This window comes from Rutidosis leptorrhynchoides, chromosome 8 (assembly GCF_046630445.1).
Source record: "Rutidosis leptorrhynchoides isolate AG116_Rl617_1_P2 chromosome 8, CSIRO_AGI_Rlap_v1, whole genome shotgun sequence".
In the NCBI taxonomy this organism is placed as follows: Eukaryota; Viridiplantae; Streptophyta; class Magnoliopsida; order Asterales; family Asteraceae; genus Rutidosis; species Rutidosis leptorrhynchoides.
Window position 1 is genome coordinate 44,066,366 of NC_092340.1, and position 10,581 is coordinate 44,076,946.

At 35.3% G+C, this 10,581-nt stretch overlaps 1 protein-coding gene across 3 annotated transcripts; it reads right to left on the reverse strand.

The window, feature by feature from the left end:
* Nucleotides 1–3,594: 3,594 nt before the first annotated feature.
* LOC139862627 (carrot ABA-induced in somatic embryos 3-like) lies at nucleotides 3,595–4,133 on the reverse strand. 3 transcript variants are annotated; one of them, XM_071851247.1, is made up of 3 exons: nucleotides 4,016–4,133; nucleotides 3,867–3,938; nucleotides 3,595–3,686 (listed from the first exon to the last, which is right to left on the reverse strand). In XM_071851247.1, exons 1-3 carry the CDS (start codon nucleotides 4,131–4,133, stop codon nucleotides 3,595–3,597), a joined length of 282 nt encoding a protein of 93 aa, XP_071707348.1. The 3 variants fall into 3 exon arrangements, with proteins under 3 accessions (XP_071707348.1, XP_071707347.1, XP_071707346.1); XM_071851246.1 differs by having other exon boundaries at nucleotides 3,595–3,746; XM_071851245.1 differs by having other exon boundaries at nucleotides 3,595–3,938.
* Nucleotides 4,134–10,581: the final 6,448 nt, after the last annotated feature.

The window sequence follows — 10,581 nt, forward strand, 5'->3', positions numbered from 1 at the left end:
ACGTCTAAGTACACCGTTCAACCATCTATGAAACGTTGCAAAACGTTTAGGAAAAAGTGCAACCTTTCTGTAGAATCTGCAGCATCGTGCAGCGCACCTCATTACTTTCATGTTTGGTGTGCCGCACTCAGAAGAAACACCTGATTTGATTTCTGTTAATGATTTTGTGGTTTCACGTTATGTGGTGCGGCGTGGCGTGATAGCCTTCTATTGCGGCGCACCCTTTGCCTTACTAGTGCGGCGCACCAACAAATGACGCACAGTAGGATCCTTACCCGTTGTTGAATCCGAGAGAAACAAGGAAATCATGAAAGAGTCAAGAGTACGTTTTGGAAGATTAAAGTCCACGTGCTTCTCAACTCTCATGTATGTTTTTGACCATGTCCATGATCTTATTAGTGTGCATGATTGTGGGTCATGGATATATAGTGGCCTTTTTTCTAGTTGGTTATATTAGCTATAAATATCAGGAAAAAGAGAGATTAGATAGCCTTTGTTTTCTATTATTCTTTTTTTTTTTTTTTTTTGGAACGGCCAAAATTTTATTAAAAAACTAGTAAGGAGTTAGAGAAAAGAACAAATATAAATGAGAAATACAAAAAACCAAAAAAAAAAAAAACAAAATGAAAAAGCAATTTACAACGAATGCAAAGGGTCCTTCAACTACTCCGATCAATTAATTTTGGCTTTGTGGTATCTCGAATACAACCAATAAAAACCCGAGGCAACGATGCTATCGAAAACGTGTGATTTTCTAACCTTGTGCTCTTTAAAGATGATACCATTGCGAAGATTCCAAATGTTCCATAAAGTCGAGAAAACAATTATCGAAATTATTAGCTTCTTGGAACCGTGATTAGAGAACGAGTCTATCCGGGGCTAGATTTCTTCAACCGCGTTCCATATAGGGATTTGAATACCTATCCAACTACACCAAATTTGGTAAGATGTGTCGCACTGAACGAATAAATGATTATGGGATTCTTCCGATACGTCACAAAGAACACAACGTGATCTATCAAATGATAACCCTTTAGATTCCAAGTTCCGAAGGGTGGCAAGCCTGTGTAGTTTGAGACGCCAAATGAAGATGTTGATTTTAATCGGTACAACCAGGGCCGGCTAAGGCTATGGACGAGGCGGGCTACGGCCCGGGGCATCATGCGGTTAGAGGCATCATTTCGAAAAAAATTATTAATACCCATAGTTTAAACCTCATAAAAATATATGTTTACGTAACTGTTGGGGGCATTTTATAATCATTTCGCTCTGGGCATGCAAAAACTTTGACCAAAGTTTGACCGGCCCTGGGTACAACGTTACACCAAACCGTTCGAACAGAGAACGTAGCATGATTTTTATCCGCAATGATCTTTCTAGCCTTTGAAACAAAATACACACCATCACTAGAGAGGTCCCACCGCCATCTGTCATGATTTTTGCAGGACCAATTTGTTTTCTATTATTCTGTATGTAAACAAAGAGAAAAAAAGGGGATAGGCCTCTAATTTACTTCTGTACGCATTGGTGAATTAGTGAGAAATAATAAAAAGATTATTAGTCCCAAATCTTACGTGTTAGTTATCTTTATCCTTCATTCAACGTTACAACAAACACACATATTATATTCCGTCACTTTGTTTTTTTTATTTACGTTCAACAAAAACTAGAAGCAAATAAACAACATCCTTGCAATATCGTCGTGTCCATCTCTTTTCGTAACAGATTAAGTGGTATTCAGAGCATCGTTCCTACGGTGATCAACTACAAAACTTTCGCGAATTTTTCAAGTACTGTCAAAGGAATGGCCAAGAAAAAGAAGAAATAGAGGAAGAAAAAGAAAATAACAGAGAAATGAGTATGAAGGAAAAAAACAAGTTGCCATGTTTACATTTTTAAAATGTTGAACATGACAAGATTATTAACTCTTCCTTTTGTTTATAAAAACAAAGGAAGAAGAAGGAAAAAAACTCTTGTAGTCCCATGAAAACAAAAGTTTTTGGGAAAACATGGAAAAATAAAAATATCATCCCATGTGTGATATTACATGGAGAAATTGCATCTTCTTTTTTGTTCATAAAGGGAAGATAGAAAGATAAGGCCTCAAATTAAAAACAACATATAGTTGTAATTTGAGAGAGTTGACATCAATAGATTAAGGACTAGTAGGCGCTAGTCGTTTCCACCGAAGAAGGGGAGGCGGGATCCATTACGATCTTTGAGTCAAAAATAGATCAAGAATGACAAAGTCATAGAAGTTACAAGTTTGTGACTAGTTATACTCCTAATTAATTACATGCATAAATGGATTAATTAGTGGTCAACAACATAAAACATGGAGTGAATTTGCACTCATAAGCCCATGAAGTCTATGCACGTGATGGATAGAATACATGGAGAAACAAGTTGGCTTCTTTTGCAGTATACTGGTATTATATATACTTGTATTATATATAGAGTTGTAAAAGAAAGATATGCTTCTGGTTCATAATTTTTGTATATGTGAATTAGAGAGAGACAAGGGGTTTTTATTCTTTTAATTACATCATTCACTATGTGTAATTAATTAGACCATTCTCATCGGTACGCTATAGAGGTGGTCATCAAACCCGTCATGTGAGGGCGCCGATGGCAATGGTCCCGCCCTCGGCCGCCCTCCACCGCCCTCGGCCACTTCGCCCTGAAATTTTTCATCAATAAGCATAATTGAGGACGGAGAGCTGCAATATTTTGGGGCTTTTTCAAGTTTATATCTAATGTTTAAGTGTATTTCTAATTAATTTTCACTCTTTGATGGCAACTTATTTTTTTAATTTAAGAAAAATGGAGGTTTTAAAAAATGAGTTAAAGGAAGAAGATGAAGTAGGTGGTCATTTTTATTTTATATTTATATTTATATATTTAATTAATAATTAATATTTAATATATGATGGACCCATAGCATTGATTTTTTTTTTTTTACTAATTACCATTATTTGATTTATTTATTTAATTATGTCATGGTTGACAATGATGTGTTCTGGGAATGTTATGAGAGGAAGTGGTAAGAAAGGAGGAGAGAAAGCTGATGTGGCGCTGAGAAAATGCCCATGACAACGTCATGGTTGAGATTAGTCTTAAAGAGAGCAATAGACTTTAATTTTCCCAATATTATATTGTATGTTCCTTTATATATATACTTTTCTTCGATTGTGGTTCCATTATTAAAACATCAACGTAAGACTTCTATATCCTTACGAGAAACTTCTATATCCTTACGAGATCGGGATCGTTGTGTACTTAAATCTCGTAACGGATCATAAACACTTTCCGATCGACCCGTTAATTATAGGTTACATTCATGATATTGCATTGCTAATCTATCCATTAAAGGTGAAAACATACACATGTACATACATCCGATTTTCATATTATATAATACATTGCCACTGCAAAAAGGTACATCCGAGACGAAATGCTTAGAACGAACACTTGTAACGACCGACTAAAGAGAGTTAACTAACGAACATACATATGAAGTTACATAATATAACAACCTTAACTAATTAAAAGCTAGCACCATATATACATCATACAGTCCGGTAGCACTATCATTCAGGTCTTGGTTCGATATTTAGACTCATCGATGTCGATACCTTCTTCTTCAACACGCTCTTGTCCAGACTTATCAGTGGTACTTAAACCACCTTTACGCCCCATCTCCTTATAGCCTTCAGTACCCATTTGCTCTTTACGAGCCTGCCCACCTTTGCTACCCATCTCCTGGTAGCCTTGTGTCCCGAGCTGTTCCTTACGAGCCTGACCGCCCTTGCTACCAATCTCCTGGTACCCTTCAGTCCCAAGCTGCTCCTTCCTTGTCTGACCACCTTTGCTTCCCATCTCTTGGTACCCTTCTGTCCCAAGCTGCTCCTTCCTAGTTTGCCCTCCCTTACTCCTTCCTAAATATTATTCATCCATTATATTTATTAATTAATGTTTCAATAGTTAACAAATTAACAAAAGTATAATCATTTACCTTCAGCTAGATGTTGTTGAGCATCGAGGGTTTTGCCTCCGGTGCCACCGGGGACGACAGTTTCTCCTCGCTTGGCCTTTTCATCCAACTCCGACCTCTTTTCCTGACCTGATGCCATAATTAATAATTACTTTGATTTGTTTTACCTTTTTAAACTAATTATGTTCTTTATGTTCCTGTACAACCATGTAACTATATATAATGTGTTATTTTTAATTTTAAAGATTTAAATCAAAAGTGTTGGAAGAGTTATGTGATCCATGTGGGAGTGACACGTAATATTACCATGTAAATGACGTGGCAAGTGGGTACACAGTTAAGCGGTTAAATGACGACACGCACTTGATTACTCACTATATATATATACCTTCGCCCTAATTATCTTTTTTTCTTTTTCCAGTTTATTTTTTACCTTTTAATTTAAACGAGCGAAGAAATTGCACGTGCGTTGCGAAAATTAGTTTAGTTCAATAACATAAAAATTGTTTTAGTTGTAGAGATGATCGGCTAATTATGATTGAAAATCGTTTTCATCAATACATAGTTCCGATGTATATACATTAAACATTTTCTCGATTATTTTATTTATAATTATAATACTGATATCAAAATTAGTACAAAGCTTTTTTATTAAATAAATTCTTAAAAATATTTTTAAAAAGTGGAGAGATCGTATGCGCGTTGCTGGTGTAAATAATTTCTAGTATACCTTAAACATTGTTTCATTAGTAGAGATGTCTCGCGCATCGCGATAATTTTTTATTTTCAAAAACACAAATATTGTTCCACTATATACATTAAACCTTTTTCCGTAGTTTATAATTACAATACATTTGACAATGGTTTACCTGTTTAGGCAAATGACAGTGGCAAAGCTGGATGGAATTTTTGAGGAGACGAAAGTTTTCAAAGAAGTAAAGTTTAATGTATATATGAATAGTGTTTTTCTGGTTCAACTATTCGGGAAAAGGAGTATTTTTACTCTAATAAACGCGGCCTAATTAGCCGGTTAATCAATGATTGTTTTTCGACACTTTTTCCTAGCATCACAAGATTTGTTGCTAGGAGGTTTGAACTAGAGGACTCATGTAAAGCAAATTGTTGACAATATAAATTCTTGTAAACCTTCATTAATGATAATATTTAAATTTTAGTAATCTTGATTTTGATGATACTAACAAATAAGGAATGATTGCAGCTAGAATTAAGATCATATGCTAACATATCAGGAATGATTACACCTAAAATGAACACGTAAGTTTATAAGCTACATTTATCTAACAATTGATCAAAACTTAAAATTGTATCAAATGCAAGTTGTTTTCTAACAGCCCCTCTGCAGTTCAATCCGCGATTTGACCGTAGACCGGCCACAGTAGGGTATCGCATCTTTGATCAAACCATATTATGAAAATAGACCACGGATGATATACAGTCGAACCATGAACCATGACACCGATCACGGATAAAATAAAATAAAAACGGACTATGAGAGTCAGCACATCTTAAAGGAAAATCATTTGTAAAACCCGTTTACAATAACCAAATCTTGAATCGAGGAAACACACATTTATTCAAGATCTTCATTTGGTAACAAAGTAGACACATTATATGTCATAACCCGTCCTTAACCATAAGAACGTGTTAGATAACGTATGATTTCATTGCGAGGTATTGACCTCTATATGCGACATTTTTTTAAAGAAAAACTGCATATATTATACATTACAAACCATGATCCTTATTTTTGATACAAGCTTTGGACAAAATAAAGATGATTATCGTTTAGCGATAATCTTCGACTTACAAACTTTACAAATGATAATAACAACCCGATTTCTAGCATATTTTACAACACAAGTTCTTGGATATGCAGTCTTATTTTTGACACAAATATGCGTACGCAAGATCCTGCTTAGATTCAACATGATGCAGCGGAAGCTTCTAATTATCACCTGAGAATAGACATGTTTAAAACGTCAACATAAAGTTGGTGAGATATAGGTTTAATGCCGGCAGCGATATAAATATAGACCACAAGATTTCATATATAAACATTTTAATAAAAATATTCTAAGTGGTTGAGCACTTGGTAACCATACTTAACATTTAATCACGTCGCATATTCCCTTTATTATGAAATCTTACTACACCGTACCAAGTGTAGTCACGAAACGAAGTACTGTGCAACCGTTGAATACTGGTCGTCCAGTCCGGTTGGGGTTGTCAGGCCCGATAGATCTATCAACAGGATTCGCGTTTACAATACCGCTGTAAATAACAGTTACCAAGCTACAGGGAAGTATGCCAGTGGTACAACTCAACGTAGAATATATTTTTCAGTTACTTGTGTCCATATCGTAAAACATAAAATACATGTATTCTCATCCCGAAATATTTAGAGTTTAAAAGTGGGACTATATACTCACTGTTGTCTTGAAGATATATATAATTTGACTTGGTCTCCGGTTGATATCACGAACCTATCCATATATAATATATCAATACCTTTTCTTTTTAAACAAACGTCACATATATATACTTGTTATACTTTTAATACTTTGAATAATTCCTTAGTCCGTAGTTAGCAGTTCGTTGTTAGTAATTCAATTTTAATGGTTCATTTTTAGATGTTTAATATACCCGCAATGAAATAAATAAAACCCCCTAACGAAATAAATAAAACCCCATCGTATATGTATTGGTCGAGATTAATCTTGACCCACGGTACCGGTGTTGTCAAATGACGTGTTGCGTACATAAAGTACCGGTGTTGTCAAATGACGTGTTGCGTACAAACATGGGATCTTATGATTAATCTTCTCGTGTTGTTTGCGGGTGATCCTGAACCATATAAAATTGAATTATAAGTACATATATATAAAATATCATGTTATCTTAGAAATATGTGATTTTATTTAATTTTTCCCAATTAATCCCGAAGTTAAACAAGTCTTAGATATCCGATCTCGTTTTGGTCATAGTTTCTTCGTTACAACTCCGTTTTCGTTGATTCAACTTGTCACTTCCTTGGATCGAGTCCCTCTTTAAGACTATGAACTGTAAATACCTTAGTTTGTATTCGAAATCACAGGTCATAGGTCAAACTTTAGTGAAACTTATGAAGTTAATCATTTTCCATCATGTAAACAACCTTAAATGATTATTTTTCTAAAAATACTTATACTTTGAGTTAAATCATGAAATTTTTATGTGTTATCATATTCATAGTAAAAATCATTTTTCCAGAAAATAAACCTCCAATTCAAAGTTTAAGATGGTTTTTAATTATCCAACCCAAAACAGCCCCCGGTTGCACTCCGACGTCGTAAATTCAGTTTTTAAGGTGTTCTTTGAAAAACCAAGTTATACCTTGTTAAATTAGCATATATTTATGATATATTACAGGTCTTGAAGTATTTTAAAAGTTAAGTTAGAAGGATCTATTTAGTTTGCAAACAAGTTTGAAAACATTCAAACTATGTTCTTGTTGTTAAAATTTTATACCACAAAATAAGATAGCTATATATATATGAATCGAATAAGGTTATGAACATAGATTCTACCTCAAGTTCCTTGGACAAGGTTGCTGTAAAAGAGGAGTAAAAAGCTAGAACCAAAAGGGTGATGGAATTGGATGAAAGATTGGAAGTAAGTTTGTGTTCTTGGAAGGATTTCTTGAAGTGTTTTTGTATGGTTTTCTTATGGTGATTAAGTAAGGTTTTTGAAGCTAAATGATGGGGAAAATGCTTGGAGATGATCAAGTATGAAGTTAAGAGTATTTTGAGAGAGAAATGGAAGTGTAAGTATGAGAAAATGGGGTGAAGAAATGGTGTGCATGCATAAAAACGTTTTTAGGTTATAAAGGAAAAAAAAGATACCTAACTTTGTTTTCTTGCTAAATAATTCATGCTACTTGACAAATGGTTGGTTCCACATGTTTCTTAATCATTTAAGGCTTCTAAGGAGCAGATTTTTATTGGTATATACCAATAGTAAATACATCTAGAAGCTGCGTATGATACGGGTACATATACTCTAGGTATACGTATAGAAATCTTTGAGGAAACGGAACGAGGATTCAAATATAGCTATCTTTTGTAAATATACTTATATTGTTTTATGTATGTAAGCCCTTTAAAAGTGATAAAATACATATCTATACGATGCATGTATAAGTAATATAGGTTATAAGTATTTACGTCGAAAAACATTACGTATAGTTATCGTTTTGAAAACTTAAGTTAGTAGTTTTAAAATATACTTATAACTTATTGTTATTAATACAAAATGAGATATTAAAACATTCTTAGATCATGTTAAATATGTATATATACATATATATACACAAACGTATAATTATCATATGTTATATAGTTCGTGATATCATCGGTCAAACGTTGTGTAAACTCTTTTCGGAAATATAAATCTCGACAATTTGGATTGCTTATCATGTTGGTAAGGTTTAATTTATGTAAATATTAATCTTATAAGTATAGAACGATCGAAAAAGTGCGGGTCGTTACATTACCTCCCCGTTAAATAAATTTCGTCCCGAAATTTTAAAATTGTACCTATTTTGCGTCATCGAGAAACAAGTGTGGATACTTTTGTTTCATCTAATCCTCTCGTTCCCAAGTAAACTCAGGACCTCTTCGAGCATTCCAACGAACCTTAACGATCGGTATGTTGCTCTGCTTGAGCTGTTTAACTTCACGATCCATGATTTCGATTGGTTCTTCGATGAATTGTAGTTTCTCGTCGACATGGATTTCTTCAAGAGGAATGGTGAGGTCTTCCTTTGCAAGACACTTCTTAAGGTTTGAGATGTGAAAGGTATTATGTACTCCGGCGAGTTGTTGCGGTAACTCGAGTCGATAAGCTACCGGTCCAATGCGTTCGATGATCTTGAACGGGCCTACATATCTTGGGTTCAGTTTACCTCTTTTACCGAAACGTATTACACCTTTCCAAGGTGACACCTTTAGCATAACCATGTCACCGATCTGAAACTCTAATGGTTTCCTTCGGACATCGGCGTAGCTCTTTTGGCGACTACGGGCTGTTTTCAATCTCTCTTTGATTTGTACTATCTTTTCAGTAGTTTCATGTATGATCTCGGGACCAGTTAATTGTCGATCTCCTACTTCATTCCAACAGATAGGAGATCTACACTTCCTTCCGTACAATGCTTCGAATGGCGCAGCTCCAATGCTCGCATGATAACTATTATTATACGAGAATTCTGCTAACGGTAGATATTTATCCCATCCGTTTCCAAAATCGATCACACATGCCCTGAGCATGTCTTCAAGAGTCTGAATTGTTCTTTCACTCTGCCCGTCGGTTTGCGGATGATATGCGGTACTCATATCCAAACGAGTTCCTAGTGCCTCCTGTAGTGATTGCCAGAACTTTGAGGTAAATCTACTATCACGATCGGATATAATGGAAATAGGTATTCCATGCCTTGAAACTATTTCCTTTATATATAATCGTAATAATTTCTCCATTCTATCTGTTTCCTTTATAGGCAAGAAATGTGCAGATTTGGTAAGACGATCAACAATTACCCAAATGGTGTCGTATCCCCAGGCAGTCTTTGGTAACTTCGTGATGAAATCCATGGTAATACCGTCCCATTTCCATTCTGGAATTTCTGGTTGTTGAAGTAACCCTGACGGCTTCTGGTGTTCTGCTTTGACTTTGGAACAAGTTAAACATTCCCCAACATATGTTGCAACGTCTGTCTTCAAATTAGGCCACCAATAATGCGTCTTAAGATCTTGGTACATCTTTCCAACTCCAGGATGTATCGAATATCTTGTCTTATGTGCCTCGTTCAATATCAACTTCCTTAATCCACCCAACTTCGGTACCCAAATACGATTTGCAAAATATCGAATTCCATCTTCCCGCATAACGAGTTGCTTCTCATACTTCTTCATTATTTCATTTCCTATATTTTCTTTAGTAAGTGCTTCTCGTTGAACTTCTTTGATTTGTGAGTTGAGATTCATGCGAATTTTTATGTTCATCGCTCGTACTCGAATTGGTTCTCGTTCCTTTCTGCTTAATGCGTCAGCCACTACATTTGCTTTCCCGGGATGATAGCGAATCTCACAATCGTAGTCGTTTATCAGCTCGACCCACCTACGTTGCCTCATGTTCAGCTGTTTCTGATCGAAAATATGCTGAAGACTTTTATGATCAGTAAACACAGTGCATTTAACCCCATACAAGTAGTGTCTCCATATCTTCAATGCAAACACGACTGCTCCCAGTTCTAGATCATGCGTCGTATAATTCCGCTCGTGAATCTTTAATTGTCAGGATGCGTATGCAATAACTTTCTTCCGTTGCATAAGAACGCAACCAAAACCTTGTCGCGAAGCGTCACAATATATTTCAAAATCATCGTTCCCTTCTGGTAACGATAAAATAGGCGCCGTAGTCAACTTCTTTTTCAGTAATTGAAATGCACTCTCCTGCTCAGAAGTCCATTCATATTTCTTCCCTTTTTGCGTTAATGCTGTCAACGGCTTAGCTATTCGGGAAAAATCTTG

What these genes read in the sequence shown, in the direction of transcription:
- LOC139862627 (XM_071851245.1), bottom strand. Translation starts at nt 4,133, where the DNA reads ATGGCATCAGGTCAGGAAAAGAGGTCGGAGTTGGATGAAAAGGCCAAG. An exon ending in TCAACAACATCTAGCTGAAG is followed by an intron (nt 3,939 to 4,015) that starts GTAAATGATTAT and finishes AATAATATTTAG; the next exon opens with GAAGGAGTAAGGGAGGGCAA.